General features: G+C 40.9%; 1 protein-coding gene across 5 annotated transcripts in view; it reads right to left on the minus strand.

Annotated features, from left to right (window-relative positions):
* Nucleotides 1-5,887: 5,887 nt before the first annotated feature.
* The window catches only part of LOC147106218 (dedicator of cytokinesis protein 4-like), a 398,161-nt gene continuing 386,707 nt past the window's right edge, over nucleotides 5,888-17,341 (minus strand). For all 5 annotated transcript variants that reach the window (XM_086009128.1, XM_086009130.1, XM_086009127.1 and 2 more), the window contains one exon: nucleotides 5,888-14,714. In XM_086009128.1, the coding sequence (XP_085865254.1) occupies nucleotides 14,286-14,714 (429 nt within the window). In that variant the 3' untranslated portion in view covers nucleotides 5,888-14,285. The remainder of the gene's footprint in view (nucleotides 14,715-17,341) is intronic.

Raw genomic sequence — 17,341 nt, forward strand, 5'->3', positions numbered from 1 at the left:
ATCATACCATCTCTATGTCACGGAACATCACAGCATCCTCCTGGGCACAAAGCTGAAATGAGAGCCACTACAAAACAAACATTCCAAATTTATAAGTATTCAATTAACATTATAATATCAACTAATCACCCTTGTGCAATCCCTTAGTGCATTGCCACTGGAATGGTTCTTACTTCCTGCTTTCAATCTAGCTCTGCAAGCTGTTGAAATATGGCCTTGCTTCTGGCAGTGAAAACACTTTACATTTCTGTATTGGCAGATCTGTGGTGAGTGATTTCCATTGCAGCGATAACAATTCACTGAACTGCTCTGACCCGGTCTCACAGCTTTAGTTTTGGCAGTGGCTTTGTGACTGTAAACCTCAGCTGCACCAGTCACTTGAGTTGGATGGAGCATTCTTAGACGCCATCTCCATAGATAAGACAATTTTGCATGCAAACATTAGGTTCGGAGTGTTCAGTAGCTTGGACTGTGCGCTCATCCACCAGTCCACACACAAACTTATCTCGCAACGCACGATAAAAAAATGTGCCGAAGTTACAATGCAAAGACAAGTTCTTAAGAGCTACAATGTACTCACTGATGGTTTCACTTTGTTTTTGGTTTCTGGTACCAAACTAATAGCTCTCTGCTATTTCTAACAGCTTTGGGTCGAAATGGTCCTCGAGTTTCTCGCCAGTGTCTTCAAACGATGCATCCTTCACTTTCCCTGGTAGGTTTGTCAACGTTCCATAGACCTCTGACCCAAACCCCGTTTGAAAAATAGCTTTTTTACGTTCATGAATTACTTAAGTTGAGCTTGAACATTCTCATCTGCACCTTCGGTCTCAATAATGTTATTCGCCTTATAAAACATCTCCATCCACTCAATATAAGAACTGAATAGTTCACGAGCACGGCCATACATGCCAAGGCTTCCGATGAATCCCGTAGGCGTGGCCATGATTATCCCAATCCCGTCAAACAGTGACTCAGCACGCTACCTGTGTACCTGTGAGAATCAACGCCGCTGTTGCTGTGTATCCGTACAGGCGAACGCAAAGTACAGACAATTCTGCATGAGCATTAACGGCAAAACATCGCAAAAATTCAGTTTAGGTGTCACAAATTCACCTTAAACTTTTCCACATGAAAGTTGAACATTGCGTCCTTCCATGATCCCTAAAAATGGCTTTGGGATCTCATTCTCCTTGCCAAAAATGTAATATATGTGGGTAAAACAAATGAAGGATAGAGACATGATGAGCTGCTAGTCAATGTGCTTGCTTTACTAGGCCAGAGCGAACAGAGCATGCTCATACTAAACTATGTGACAAACCATGTGATAATACAATACATAGGCCGGTCAAAAATTCAGTTCAGGATTTATTAGAACACTGAGGTTGCAAACAGTCTGGTTCAACCTGAGACACTGGTCTGGGAAGGGAATGGAGTTGATGCTAAAGCAGAAGAGTTTGTAGTTGGGAACGAAGATGATAGTTTTGGTCTTTCCAAGTGTTCAGCCAGAGGAAATTAAGACTCATTCAAGACCGGATGTGGCAAAATCAGTCCAACAGCATAGAGGCATTGGGTTGATACAGGTGGTAGAGAGATAGAGCTGAGTAACATAGGCATACACGTGGAGGCTGACCCCATATCTTTTTTTAATTAATTCCTGGGATGTGGGCATCACTGGCAAGGCCAGCATTTATTACCTATCCTTAATTGCCCTTGAAAAGGTGGTGGTGAGATGCTTTCTTGAACCACTGCAGTCCGTGTGGTAAAGGTACTCCCATAGTGCTGTTCAGGAGGGAGTTCCAAGATTTAGACTCAGCAACGATGAAGGAACGGCGATATATTTCCAAGTCAGGATGGTGTGTAACTTGGAGGGTAACTTGGAGGTGATGGTGCCCTTGTCCTTCTAGGTGGTAGAGGTTGCGGGTTTGGGATGTGCTGTCGAAGAAGCCTTGGTGAGTTGTTGTGGTGCATCTTGTATATGGTACACACTGCAGCCACAGTGCACTGGTGGTGGAGGGAATTAATGTTTAAGGTGGTGGATGGGATGCTAATGAAGTGGGCTGCTTTGTCCTGGATGGTGTCGAGCTTCTTGAGTGTTGTTGGAGCTGCACTCATCCAAGCTAATAGAGTATTTCATTACATTCCTGACTTGTGCCTTGTAGGTGGTGGAAAGGCTTTGGGGAGTCAGGAGGTGAGACATTTGCCACAGACTACCCAGCCTCTGACCTGCTCTTGTGACCACAGTATTTATGTGGCTGGTCCAGTTAAGTTTCTGGTCAATGGTGACCCCCAGGATGTTAATGGTGGGGAATTCGGCAATAGTAATGCCGTTGAATGTCAAGGGGCGGTGATTGGACTCTCGCTTGTTGGAGATAGTCATTGCTTGGCAGTTAAGTGGCAATTAACATTCGTGCCACACATCAGCCCAAGCCTGAATGTCGTCCAGGTCTTGTTGCATGCAGGCATGGACTGCTTCATTATCTGAGGAGTTGCGAATGGAAATGAACACTATGCAATCATCAGCGAACATCCCCACTTCTGACCTTATGATGGAGGGAAGGTCATTGATGAAGCAGCTGAAGATGGTTGGGCCGAGGACACTGCCCTGAGGAACCCCTGCAGCGATGTCCTGGGGCTGAGATGATTGACCTCCAATGACCACAACCATCTTCCTTTGTGCTAGGTACGACTCCAGCCAGTTTTTCCCCCCTGATTCCCATTGACTTGAATTTTACGAGGGCTCCTTGATGCCACATTCAGTCAAATGCTGCCTTGATGTCCAGGGCAGTTGCTTTCACCTCACCTCTGGAATTCTGCTCTTTTGTCCATTTTTGGACCAAGGCTGTAATGAGGTTTGGAGCCGAGTGGTCCTGGCGGAACTCATTGGTGAGCAGGTAAGTGCCGCTTGATAGCACTGTCGACGACACCTTCCATCACTTTGCTGATGATTGAGGGTAGACTGATGGGGCGGTAATTGGCCTGATTGAATTAGTCCTGCTTTTTGTGGACTGGACATACCTGGGCAGCTTTCCACATTGTCGGATAGATGCCAGTGTTGTACTGGAACAGCTTGGCTAGAGGCGCGGCTAGTTCTGGAGCACAAGTCTTCAGCACGACAGCCGGGATGTTGTCGGGGCCCATAGCCTTTGCTGTATCCCATGCGCTCAGCCGTTTCTTGATATCACATGGAGTGAATCAAATTGGCTGAAGACTGGGTTCTGTGATGATGGGGACTTCAGGAGGAGGCCGATATGGATCATCCACTCAGCACTTCTGGCTGAAAATGGTTGTGAATGCTTCAGCCCTGTCTTCTGCACATGCGTGCTGGGCTCCAGCATTATTGAGAATGGGTATATTCATGCAGCCTCCTCCTCCCATTTAATTATCCACCACCATTCACGACTGGATGTGACAGGATTGCAGAGCTTTGATCTGATCCGTTGATTCACTTAACCCTGTCTATAGCATGCTGCGTCTGCTGTTTAGCATGCATGTAGTCCTGTGTTGCAGCTTCCCCAGGTTGGCACCTCATTCTTAGATACGCCAGGTGCTGCTTGTGGTATGCTCCTCTGCACTCCTCATTGAACCAGGGTTGGTCCCCTGGCTTGATGGTAATGTAAGAATGAGGGATATGCAGGGCCATGAGGTTACATATTGTGGTGGAATACAATTCTGCTGCTGCTGATGGCCCACAGTGCCTCATGGATGCCCAGTTTTGAGCTGCTAGATCTGTTCTGAATCTATCCCATTTAGCACGGTGGTCGTGCCACACAACAGGATGGATGGTGCCTTCAGTGTGAAGATGAGACTTCGTCTCCTCAATGAATGAGCGGTGGTCACTACTACCAATGTTGTCATGGATAGATGCATCTGCGACAAGTAGATTGATGAGAATGAGATCAAGTAGGTTTTTCCCCTCATGTTGGTTCTCTTACCACCTGCTGCAGGCCCAGTCTGGCAGTTATGTCCTTCAGGACTCGGCCAGTAGTGTTGCTACTGAACCACTCTTGGTGATGGACATTGAAGTCCCACACCCAGAGTACATTCTGTGCCCTTGCTATCCTCAGTCCTTCTTCCAAATGGTGTTCAACATAGAAGAGTACTGATTCAACAGCTGAGGGAGGGCAGTGGGTGGTAATCAGCAGGAGGTTTCCTTGCCCATGTTTGACCTGAAGCCATAAGGTCATGGGGTCCAGAGTCAATGTTGAGGACTCCCAGGGCACTCCCTCCTGACTATATACCACTGTGCCACCGACTCTGCTGGGTCTGTCCTACCCATGGGACAGGACATACCCAGGGATGGTGATGGAAGAGTCTGGGACATTGGCTGAAAAGTATGATTCTGCGAGTATGACTACGTCAGGCTGTTGCTCGACTAGTCTGTGGGACAGCTCTCCCAACTTTGGCACCAGTTCCCAGATGTTAGTGAGGAGGACTTTGCAGGGTCGACTGGGCTGGGTGTGCCGTTGTAGTGTCCGAAGCCTGTGCCGAGTTTGATGTCAGGTGGTCGTCCGGTTTTATTCTTATTATTGTTGGTTTGTTACAACTGAGTGGCTTGCTTGGCCATTTCGAGGGCAGTTGTGAGTCAACCAGATTGCTGTGGGTCTGGAGTCATATACAGGCCAGATCAGGTAAGGATGGCAGATTTCCTTCGCTAAAGTGAACCAGTTGGATTTTTATGACAATCCAGTAGTTTCATGGTACTAGCTTTTAATTAACTGAATTTAAATTCCTCAGCTGCCCTGGTGGGACTTGAACTCACTTTGCTGGATCATTAGTCCAGGCTTCTGGATTACTGGTCCAGTAAAATAATCACTATGCTACCATTCCCTATATAAGTTGCCAAGGAGCAGCATGTGGATAAAAAAAGTGATGGGGCCAAAGGCTATGGAAGTGATATTGTGGAATGGGAATAGAAGCCATTGGTAGAGATGCCTTGGCAACAATCAAATAAGTAACAGTGGAACTAAGCAAGGACAGCCATGTGGAGCTGGGCAACGAGGGATAGGTATTGATACTGCCAGATTTTTCTGGGAGCTGTTTTTCCTTGATCTGTACCCAATCCTCTTAGAAGAAATCTTTATGTAGAGATCGCTGACTCATTTGTATGATATTTACATTGCTGTACCATCTTCGACTTCTTTGAGTAAAGTCAGGTGCAGGCACCAGAAAAGCCATAGAGGAAGTTTGTGAACAGGCTTTTCAAGAGCAAAATGGGAGCAAAGGATTAGCACCTATTTTTCCTCTGCATTGTACCTATTTTTCAGGCACTGTTTGAGAACAGGATAGCGGAAAGTAAATCAGCCCTCGTATATGCGGTCAGGAAATTACCACCTTGGGCTGCATCTTGACCATTACTATGTACACATAGTGACCAAATAGAATCAGAATTCCTCCCAACTTCTTTAAGAGGGAGTAGTTAGCCCTTCTTTTGTTGATTCAGATTTTGTACTCTATTTGTGTGCAAATTAATTGTGGCAACAACAGCAGACCTTCTAGCCTCGATTTTAATCTAATCACCTCAACAGGGCGATTTTGAGTCGGACGCCCATTTTATACCCCGTCCGATTTTACTCTCCATTGAAGACAACAGAGTAAAACAGGCAGGGTGTAAAATGGGTGTCAGACCTGAACCTGTCGGGCAGGTTAGTTTAAAATTGAGGCTCGTGTTTAAAGGAATGAAAATGCATGCTTACTTCCATCAATGTCTTGTTGCCTTGTCACTGTTCATATTTCAAACACATGCATTCAAACCTAATTTTAAAAACTAAAAAGGAAATCTTGGAACACGGCACAGCTATAAAAAAATGAAATTACACTTAAACAATGAAAGAATCGCCAGCCACATCACATGGACTTTAAAAACCAACTGCATAAATCATGAGGCAAATTGGAGATAAAATGCTTTCTTTATTTTCATTCGTGAACATTCTAGCATAGTCACTGTGTGCTATCAGTTATTGAAAACATCGCAAAACCTCCTCTATAAAAAGAGGTCATATCTGGCAGCTTTGTATACAACATTCAGAAAGTGTGGAATCAGTAGATGGTTACCAATGAAACACTGCACGTGGTGCTTTAAGTCGTAAGAAAACACTGACTTACTGCAGGTGAAATTCATATATACAAAAATATCATACAAGACATAATACTGTAAGCAAGTTTGATACAGTTTGGATATTTTGATACCTCATCAAGATTTAGGAAGCAAAATTAATTGTACAAACATAATTTTTTTAATAAAATACAGTCATTTAGGCTTTCATGTGCTTTGACCACAAATTACATTACTGATAAGTGATAAAACTCAGCTTGTTGCAAAAGGAATCGGAGTTAAAGAGAAATCCAGTACTAGCATTTTAATAAATGCTCAATAAAATTAAATGTTCCTATGAGCTTACATATCATCACTAAATAGCATATAAATACTAAACATATATTAGGAATTTGTTCTTCCAACATTCAATGTTGTAAGTTAATATGGCTGAATTCTTATAAAAAAACACTTATGTACAATCTTAACAGATAAACATTTGGCAACGCAACAACATTTGCACTGTATAGTTTGCTCTTGTTTGAATATTAAAAAGGTCAATTTGTGAAAACTCCTACAGAAATTTTAATTATATTAAAAAATTATTCACTACTCTGTTGTTTCCTTCAATTCACCCAAGTGTTTATTTTTAAAAATGTCTCCATACTATTTCTTTTGATGTCTTATAGTACAAAGTCATTGCACTGAAACTAGGCATAGGAATAAAGATGTGCTGCATTTGCATTTATGTTATATACTGGAGATGATTTTAACTGATAATTAGGGCAGCCCATTGTCCTAACGAGTAGTTGGATACAGCATGCACAAAGGCAACCGAGAGCAACTGGAATTTCCCAAAATAAACTGTTCAAGAGTTAGATTTCAGTAAATGCACTACCTTCCCAGGCCAGACTATCTTGAAAACCTGTATGATTATAAGATAAAAGTAAAGCATATTTTGTTTTTATCCAAAGGAACCATTAACTTAGTTCCGTGGGTCGGGGGTCTGGTTGCAGAAAGAAGTGGTGTAACTAAACTGTGCATGGACAACAGAGTAAACAGATGTTAAAATATTCTGAGCCTCTGAAGGTGATTGCATTTGTTTTCATTTCCTCCAAAGAAAACTGGTTTAATAGAGTTTTCTTTGTTTACTGCTGATCCTGTTTTAATTTTCCCATAGACTTTTACCAGTGCTGCTACACAAAATCGCACTGAACATCTAACACATACCAAAGCTTGTATCCGTAATGCTTTTTTACAGCAGCCATGAAAAGGGCAGTTAATAGTACAGTAACATTACAGTTGTTGTATTTTACATTTACAAATAACAAATGTAGTTAATCCTAATTAATACATTAGAAATCCTGAATTTCTATACAATTACAATATTGTGTTCCTTTCGACTGATGTTGCTCTTACATCAATCATCGGCAATATTAGCTTCTTCAGAGATTGAGATCTGAAAATTAGTTACTTTTAAGTGATAAGTTCAGCACCAAAGGGGGCCTGGGTTTGAATCTGAGCCTTTTGAACTTCAAAATCATCACTGGAAGAGTTGAAATAATTTTTTGGCAGGTACCTGGGTGAAACAGAGGATTAGCGCAAAGTAGCAAATATTCCGCATGACTATTTCCTCAAAGTACTCATGAGGGAAGACGAGTAATAGGCCCTTCCCAAATAGGTAACTTATTTAAAAACAACAGGGGTAAAATTCATCATGGGCGGTAGCGCAAAGCAGGGCATAGCGAGTCGGCAGCCCATTTTACCCCATTTTGTTTTCTATGGAAAAGAAGATTGTGTGGAATGTAAAACGGGCGGCTGATTCGTTATCGCCCATTTTGCGCTACTGCCCATGATGAATTTCACCCCCAATGACTGATATAAATGGGATGGCAGTTCTAGAAAGGCTAAAAGGGCTCAAAGCAAATAGAGCTGCAGGGATAGATGGTATTTATCACTGAGGCTGAAAGAGACGCAGGAGGGGATTTGTGAGGCATTGACCATCATTGTGAGGAGGTTACGGAATACTGGTAGGTACCAGCAGATTGGAAATGGGCTAATGTGGTACTCATATTCAAAAAGTGGGACAAAACAGACATGAGCAACTACAGACCCATTAGTCTTACTTTTATTCCATGTAAAATTAGGGAATTGATTATCAGTCGTAAATTTGAAGATTATCTGCACAAGAGTAAACAGTTGTCAACATAGATTCTGCCCGACAAACCTCCTAAACTTCTTTGAGGAAATGACAGCCCACGTGGACTGTGGAAAGCCCTATGACATGGTGCACCAGGACTTCCAAAAGGATTTTGAAAAAGTTCCATATGAAAGGCTATTAGTCAAACTCAAAGCCAAACTCAAAGCTGTGGCAACTCAGATGAAACCTTGGAAATGGATAAGAAATCGGCTGAAAGATAGAAGACAATTAGTATACGTCAGGTGGGGTGGTGGGGAAGTACTAAGTGGGATACCCCAGGGCTTTGTGTTGGGATCACCACTATTCATAATTTACAGAAATGACACTGGAAGCGAAGGAGGTAGTTCAGAGGTAGCTCAGAAACAGAATGAGTTAAACTTGTTCAGTAGGTAGAACAAAAGCAGATGGAATTTAATGCAAACAAGTATTGTACACATGTAGGAAAAATAAGCAATGCACACACTCTATGAATGGTGTTGAAATAGCTACGGATGAAGCTGAGAGAGACCTCGGAACCTAGTAGACTCAGTGCACATGGCCAATCAATACAAAGCAGCAATCAATACAGCCAACAGAATGTTGAGCTAGTCAAAACAGTAGATTATAAGTCAGAGGAAGTTATGGTCGAGCTGGACAGTGCTGTGGTCAGGCTGCATCTTGAGTAATGCATCCATTCTGGTTTTGCCAAGAAACAAGGTGTCAGCCTTGGTCAGTGGTAGTACTCTTGCCTCAGAGTGAAAGGATTGTAGGTTCAAGCCCCACTCCAGGACTTGAAGACATAGTCTAGGTTGACACTTCAGTGTAGTACTGAGGGACTGCACTGTTGAAGGTGCTGTCTTTTGGATGAGATGTTAAACCGAGGTCCAGTCTACCTTAAGCCCTCCCAGTTCTGATGAAGAGTCATTGACCTGAAACGTTAACTGTTTCTCTCTTCACATATGCTGCCTGACCTGCTGAGTATTTCCAGCATTTTCTGTTTTTATTTCAGATTTCCAGCATCCGCAGTATTTTGCTTTTGTCCAGTCTACCTTCTCAGGTGGACATTAAAAATCCCATGGAACTTATTTGAAGAGGAGCAGGGGTGTTCTCCCAGTGTCCTGCCAATATTTATCGTTCAATCAACACGACTAAAACAGTTTAATTTGTCTTTTATCGCCTTGCTGTTTGTGTGACCTCGCCTTGTGTAAACTGGCTGCTGCGTTTCCCTACATTAAAAATTACTTATAAAGTAATTCATTGTGAAAGGCGCTATATAAATGCAAGTTCTTTCTTTCAAGCACTGGAGACAGTCCCGAGTAGAGCCATGAGGTGTCAAAGCTTTCCGTTATGGGGAAAGACACAAGAAAGTTGTGCTTTTCAATCTGGAACAAAGACGTCCGAGAGATGATGTTATCGAGGTATACAGGATAATTACGGGAATGAAAAAGGTAAATCTGGAACATTACTTTAAATAAATTGAGAGAGAAGGACAAGGGGACACAGGTTCAAACTAGCAAAAGGTACATTTCTGACTGATTTCAGGGACTTCTCTATACAAAGGGGTAATCAATGTATGGAATACATTTTCAGATGGAGTAGTGGAGGTGAAAACCCTGGAATCACAAGAAGCAATTAGATGCTGAAATAGGGGGAACTTTAAGATCTTTCTGGATGGATGAAATAAGATGTGGGTATGGCTGGCAAAGGCAGCATTTATTGACCAATGAGAAGGTGGTGGTGGTGGGCCGCCTTCTTGAACCACTCTTGCGGTTTGATACAACGGAATGCTTGCTTGGTCACTTCAGAAGGCAGTTAAGAATCAACCATGTTCGTGTGGGAATGGAGTCACATATAGGCTACACCGGAACGGCAGATTTCCTTCCCTAAAAGGATATTACTGAACCAGTTCGGTTTTTACAACAATCCAACAGCTTCAAGGTCACAATACAGGGGCCATTCATAACCACCTGAGACAAACATAAATTTGGTAATGCTAACGGTTGTGACTTGCAACAGGTCCTTTTTTAAAAAGCAGAAGAAATTAGCAAATAGAATTGTTTTGGTACTGAAAACAAGCTCACAAAACTTCTCAATTTATTCTGTCTCCTGATACATCCCAAGCAAATCTGTTTTCACCCCAATTTTGTCTTAAGTGGATTGAACAGGCCACCAATGAATGTTGGGATGCAGACTCTGTCTAATTAAGAACCCAATCAGAAACTCAACTGTCAGTAATTGGAATTGCTCAGGAGGTGACTATAACATGTGGCAAAAGAGATACCACATGTAATTTTAGTTCCTGCTGGTATCATGGGTGATGGGTGGGCATCCCTGGTACCTTTAATTTGTGAATCGAGGCAGTGTTGGGCAGGTTGGGGGAGTTGCAGACAAGCCCAGTGCTATCTTTACCCAACATCCACACGCAGGGGCTGCTGGATAGTGATTAGCAGGACCTTAGTTTATCTCTGGCAGGGATGTTGAAACCAGTTGTGGTGCACCTATTGCCTTCCCAATTGAGATCTACTCAGCACAAACCAGGAACTAAAAGTACAACTTTCTGGCCATTACAACTCAGCTACATGCTGACCTAAGCAATTGGAGGAGCGCACCAAGCAACTGATTGTCAAAGCAAAGTGCTATCAGGCATTGAACTGATTGCTGCGCTTGACATGAGAGATGTTATAAAGGTTTTGCACAGGTCATTTTTATGTCAGATGCCAATTGTACAAAAGTCACATTGGCTTGACTGTATCCTTCTGCAAGGTTTCTAAGTGGGTTATCTACAGACTTCTTGAACCAGACTGCCACAGAATATATAAATGTACAATTTAAAATGGATAACATAGGAGCATACGACAGAGGAAATTGAATAATGTTCAGGAGACCGGGATATGAAAAATAAACTACAACTATTTATGGATCTCAGTCTCTAAGGATTGCTCTGAATTATCTGGTCAGGAAAAAAACCACATTATTGGCAATTTTTTTAAAACAGAAAAAGTAGCTATGTCACAGAACATTTCAGTTGAAAGTTTTTGAAATTTCACAAATAGCCATTATTCTGAAGTGCTCATTTATATAAAAGTGGGTTTTGTATGGTCCAGTATCTCCTTCATATAACAGTGATATAACTGTTATCTGTTAGTGAAGCATATTGAAAAAATCCTCTTCGTAACCCCAACCTTGCTATACACACACTTTGCTTGAGTTCCAGAGATCGTGTTACATAGAACTGTATTGTACTTCCACTGTATCCTATTTTAACACATTGCTTCAATATTAATTTCAGTCAGTCATTTTTCCAAGAAATATTTCTTTTGGACATAAACATTCACTTCCCTTTTACACATAACTAGGTGCAGTGGTAAATAGTGACTTTTGTGTCACTCTTACATACTTTTTGTGCTTTTTTAATAATTGTTCAAATTAGCCCTTTTGTCATTTTTGCAATCAATTGTTAGAAATTTAATGTAATTCATAAAATATTTGTCCTCTCCATTAATAATGACATTTTGAAATACTGAAAAGAAATTCCAGGTACTCATTTTGGCAGCTCCTCTTTGAACTTTGCTTCATACACAATATTTTGAAATACACTTTACTGTAATCAAATGAACAAATACACTGTTAACTGTATGGGTTGATAAAGGCTTCTGGCACCAGAATAAGTAATCCCACTGTAAATGTAGCCAATCACCAGATCAGAACTTCGATATACCCCGTGCAACCTAAAAGTATTCAGGCAGGCACTTGACTGACAGAAAGGAAATTAATGTGAACAGATTTTTTTTTAACTAAGGATGATAAGCTCTTGTTTTAATTACAAGGTCAAAAACAGTTAGTGACTAATCTTATTTGATGTTGAGGGAAAAAAGACAGGATGTTTAATGCACTTTTAACAAATCGCATAAATGGCTGAGCTACAGAAATAAGCCCAAGTCTGCATAGTGTCAGTCACATGGCGACCTTTCGGGCATCTGCTTTAGGTTGTGGAATTGCTGTGTTGCCTCAATGTAGACCATTGTCCCACAAACTTGATCCTCCCAAACTAAATCCCATTCTGTAAAATTCAGAATAAAAAATGCAGCCATAGCTTTTACACTAATAGACCTGCAAAATCTTGTATAAAGTTACAATTTACGTAAATAATTTTACAGTACATGGGAATTGGTGGAAAACAATTACTTCTCCACTATTTGTACCCAATTTAGGGCAGCAGTATTTACCTACGTGCAACATAAGCATGAGCACTGTTTACATCAACATCTAGCTACATGAGGGAGAAAGGAATAGAAGGATATGTGATAGGGTGAGATGAAGTAGTGAGAGGAGGCTCTTGTGGACCAAACACTGACATAGACCTGTTGGGCTGAATGGTTTGTTTCTGTGCTGTAATTCTATGGAAAGGTTTTTGGGACAAGTCACAAATAGAGTTTGTGGTAAAAGGTATTTTTTTGCTTTCCTGCAATGCTGTGCAATTAGCCAAGGATTCTGTTGATTGAGTGTTGGGGTGTTGGGGATGTTTCAAGTCTAGGATATTGCTGTTAGATATTCTTTTGGATACAATGATGCTAGTCACCAATATTCCTTCTTATATTTTTTGGGTGTGTGGCCCATTCACAGTTTTGCGCATGCGCAAAACTTTATATTGAGAGAGCTGGTCCCGGGCTGCATGGCTACGCATCTTATAGGGAACATTGTTAGTCACTCATGTAAAATAGTCCGAACATCTTAAGTTTAGGGGTGTACCCATACTGCCTAATATCTAATTATATGATAGCATAGCCCAGGGGTGTAACAATAATGCCCCTTGTTATCTCAATCGTCAGTCATGTCATTCGCATGTGCCTCTCCCATCTGTCGAAGGTAGACTGACAAAATACCTGGTGAGATGAGGCCTGGTACAAATCGTTATGCAGCTTTATTTACCAACAAGTAAATGTATAGAGCAATAGTTATGATCAGTCTCATTTAATTCAATTAGTACAACCTGTCCTTGCTTAATAATACAAAAATAATGAAGACACTATGCTTTCCCACATCAGTGGGTTGTCTTGCTTGAAGGAAACAAAATAGCTCCTCACTGCTCTCCTGCATTTTCATTCTAAGCCTGACCAAAGCTTGCCCTGGCAGCTTTCTGTTTTAAAACCTTAACTGACTTCCTGTGCCTGCACTTGTATTTTTACCATATTCCCAAAAAGAGAAGACCTGTCAGACAACCTCTGCTCAGAGCCCATAGACTTCCCATTACAATGGGTGGTAATCAATTATGGAGACGAGCTAATGAATTGGTTATTGTTTACAGTCTTTGGGGAAAATTGGTATTTTAACCACTTTTTGTATCTGCTTTTTTTCAAAACATGTGTCAATATACTTTGTTTTAAAATACAACCCTTAAATATAACTTTTTCCCTCCAAATCCTCTCTGGAAAAATGGTCAAAAGGATCTCAAAACATATTAGGCTTTTTTGCTGTTCTATCCTGATTTTTTAAAATATTTTTCTGGAAAATGCAATGCAAATATTACAGCATAATGTGCTTAAAAATAAAATTTGATAGAGAGAGAGATAGAAATAGAAAAAAAGAAATATCTCCTTCCAAATTATTTCTGGGAGAAGAGCTACCTCTCATTCAAAAAACATCCTAACGGAAGGATGAACTGTGCGTATCCAATCCTGTATGTGCAAACATCAAAATGGTAACCGAAGTTGAACGGAGGATCTGCTTTTGTATCAACTAATGTGCTTGTTCATAAATCCGTGGCTAGTGGAGATTCCAAATAAAAAGCAGTTGTGTCAATAGCACTAATGCAAATTGGGGAAAATTTAACTCCTCATTACTACTTGATAGCCATTCTGGTTACGTGCAAGTTTAACTTTTTTCTCCATCCTGACCTATTGCATAATACAGTGTTCCATTATATATTTGTAGAATCACTGTAATTAATGGGTACATACATGTGGTCAAAATGGTTTAAGTTTAAGGTGCCCACCTGGATTCTTTTGGTCAAATTAGCATTTAGGTTGAACAGAACACACATCTCTGCAAATGTTGCGATGATTTTCTTCAGCTTCTCTATAGTTGAGACACTTTTCGAGGCTGAGATCTAGGTCTGACAAGGATTTCATCCATTCTGTTTTCACCTTCTGACCGATGTACACGCAGTACATGGGGTTTAGGAGGGAGAGCTGGTGGCTCAGCATTGGGAGGAACAGACAGGCTATGAGGTAGAGGAGCTCGACGTCTTGATGTTCCAGTGCCATGTTCCACTAAGTTGTAGCGTGGTGGCATACAAGCAAAGGTTCCATTCTCCCTTTTAATTAATTCATCAGAGCCAATTAAGGTACATGTAATTGTTCCGTCAGTCAGGGTTGTCTCAGTCACACTTCCCCTGCTCAGGGAGGAGATACCACTGCTACTACTTCCAGACAGCACAGGCGAGTTGTAAACTGGCCCCAAGGATTGATAATCAGTGGGGGAAGGTGTCAATGATTGAACAGAACCCTGTTGGGGAAGAGGAGAAAAGACAGTTATAAGTTACAAAATCACAAGGCAGATAGATTTTATACAATACGTATTACTATGCACTAATAAACGAAATAAATTCTAGAAACCTAAAATAAATGTGGAAAAATTCAAATTACACAGCAGTATATGTACAAAGAACAGACAGGTTGAAATTTTGGGTATGAACCCTGCGTCTGAATATTCAAAAATGTTAATCTATATTCTCTTTACAGATACTGATGTACCTGCTCTGTATTTCCAGCATTTGCTTTCTTATAATTATGCTCCATTTGCTTTCTTAGATGTTGCTTTTATATTATTTTCAAGCTTAAAAAAAAAGTACTGCTCGAAATGTGAAGAGCAATCACACCCCGACACGTTTCATTAATAAATTTTCCACTCCGCTAACAAGATGTAAATCATGATTTGAGACTGATGATTACGCATTACACACCTCGACGGGGAATATAAGGCACCTCTCTGATATACATTTTTGAATAAAAATAGAAACAATGAACCGCTGACATCAGAAACATCAGATATCCAAAACACCATGGCCTCAATTTTCATACATGCTGGTGTAAGCATAATTACAGCTGTACTAGATCCCAAGCTGCGACTTTACATCCAGAAATATATTTTTCCTAAAATAAATTTCTATTTAAAAAACAAGAAATAAATAAACTCAAGTGTTTAACTCCTGTCTTGAAAAAGCATCTAATTTAATAATTAAAAAAAGAGTTAATACTCTGGCTATGCCAACCTTGACAATACAGATAGCTGCATGTGCATAGCACATGAACCACTGACTAAACATATCCCTTTCTGCCCCAAAACAAGATATTATAACTGTTTTAGATGGTAGAATAGTAGGAACATTTTAGCACAGCACTGCAACACACTTTGCTAATCGTACAACACACAATGATGCAGAATAGAAAGGCACAATTTCTCAGAGTGAATCACATTTTGGGCGTGTAGCCTTTTTCAAAACTGTAAAATAATAGACGGGAAGGCATATTAATACGATCGGAAAATGGGGTGGGAAAACATGAGATATCAGTAACTTTGACTTAAGCGACATTTTCATTTTGAACCCTGCTTTTATGTCATACCTGACCCCAGGTTTTCCATAGCGTCATAACGGCACAGAAGGAGGCCATTAGGCCCATTGAGTCCGTGCCGGCTCTCTGTCGAGCGATCCAGTCAGTCCCATTCCCCCGCTCTATCTGCGTGGTCCTGCAAGTTTATTTCACTCAAGTGCCTATCCAGTCTCTCCTTGAAAACATTGAGTGTCTCCGCTTCCACCACTTCCGTCGGCAGCGAGTTCCAGGTCATCACCACTCGCTGCGTAAAAAAGTTTTTCCTCACATCCCCCTTGTATCCCTTGCCTAAAACCTTAAATCTGTGTCCCCTAGTCCTTGTACCATTAACTCGTGGGAACAGCCTTTCCCCGTTTAGCCTATCCAAACCCGTCATAATCTCGTACACCTCTATCAAATCACCCCGCAACCTCCTTTGCTCTAATGAAAACAAATCCAGCTTCTCCAACCTGTCCTTGTAGCTAAGATCCCCCATCCACGGAACCATTCTGGTAAATCTCCTCCATCTCTCCCAATTTCTTGTATTGACCTTAGATCGCTCACTTTTTTAGGTATTTGTTTATTTAATGTCTTAATGCCTCTGTCTATTACTTAACTGAGATGATCTATTATATCATTCCACTGATGTTTCCTCTCCATGTTGTTTGCCTGTCTGCATTTTATATATATTCACCCCCTTTTATGACCATATCAATATGCTTTTCTGTCTCTTATTTTTCAGTTTTGAAGAACGCTGAAAATATCAACTGTTTTCTTCATAGATATTAATTGACCTGCTGTGCATTTCCAGCTCTTTCTGTTTTTGATTCAGAAACAGAAAATTGCAGGAAACACTCAGCAGGCCAGGCAGCATCTATGAAGACAACAGAGGAATTAACATTTTGGGGGCAAACCCTTTGTCAAACCTGAACCGTCTTGGCAAAGGGCCTGCACCCTACATGTTGAGGCCTGCACCCTACATGTTGATTCCTGTGTTCTCTCCACAGCTGCTGCCCGACTTACCGAGTGTTTTTATCATTTTTGGTTTTTGTTTCAGATTTCAAGCATCAGCAGTTTTTTGCTTTTATACGAGTATGCTAAGTATTTTCATAGAGGCATTCATGGGTTAATATAGCCCATAAGTAGTTTTTTTTAAAATAAGAGGTGAAAAGTGTTGTATATTATGCAAAGATCAGCTAGCAGGCATGAAAGCCATAATAGTGATGGAAAAACAAGATGTTTCAATACTACCAAAAGATACATTAGCACAACACCAGTTAGAGATCAATAGTTGCCTTAAATGGAAGAGCTGTTTACAGTGTAGTACGCTGCCCTCTACCATCTTGTTTTATTATTACATGTCAGAACAACCGTGATTTGAAACCAAAGCCAACTGAAGGGGATCAGATAAGGTGGATGTTGTTGGGTATTTTATGTAAAGTCAAGAGACATGATACTGACTCAGATGATTAATTCAAAGGGTAATTTGGATGGACAGTTAAACAGATGTAAGCAAAGTCCAAAGATGTGCGGGTTAGGTTG

The sequence above is a fragment of the Somniosus microcephalus genome, chromosome 16 (genome assembly GCF_052327205.1).
Source record: "Somniosus microcephalus isolate GS21.2 chromosome 16, FLI_Smic_1.0, whole genome shotgun sequence".
NCBI classification, from domain to species: Eukaryota; Metazoa; Chordata; class Chondrichthyes; order Squaliformes; family Somniosidae; genus Somniosus; species Somniosus microcephalus.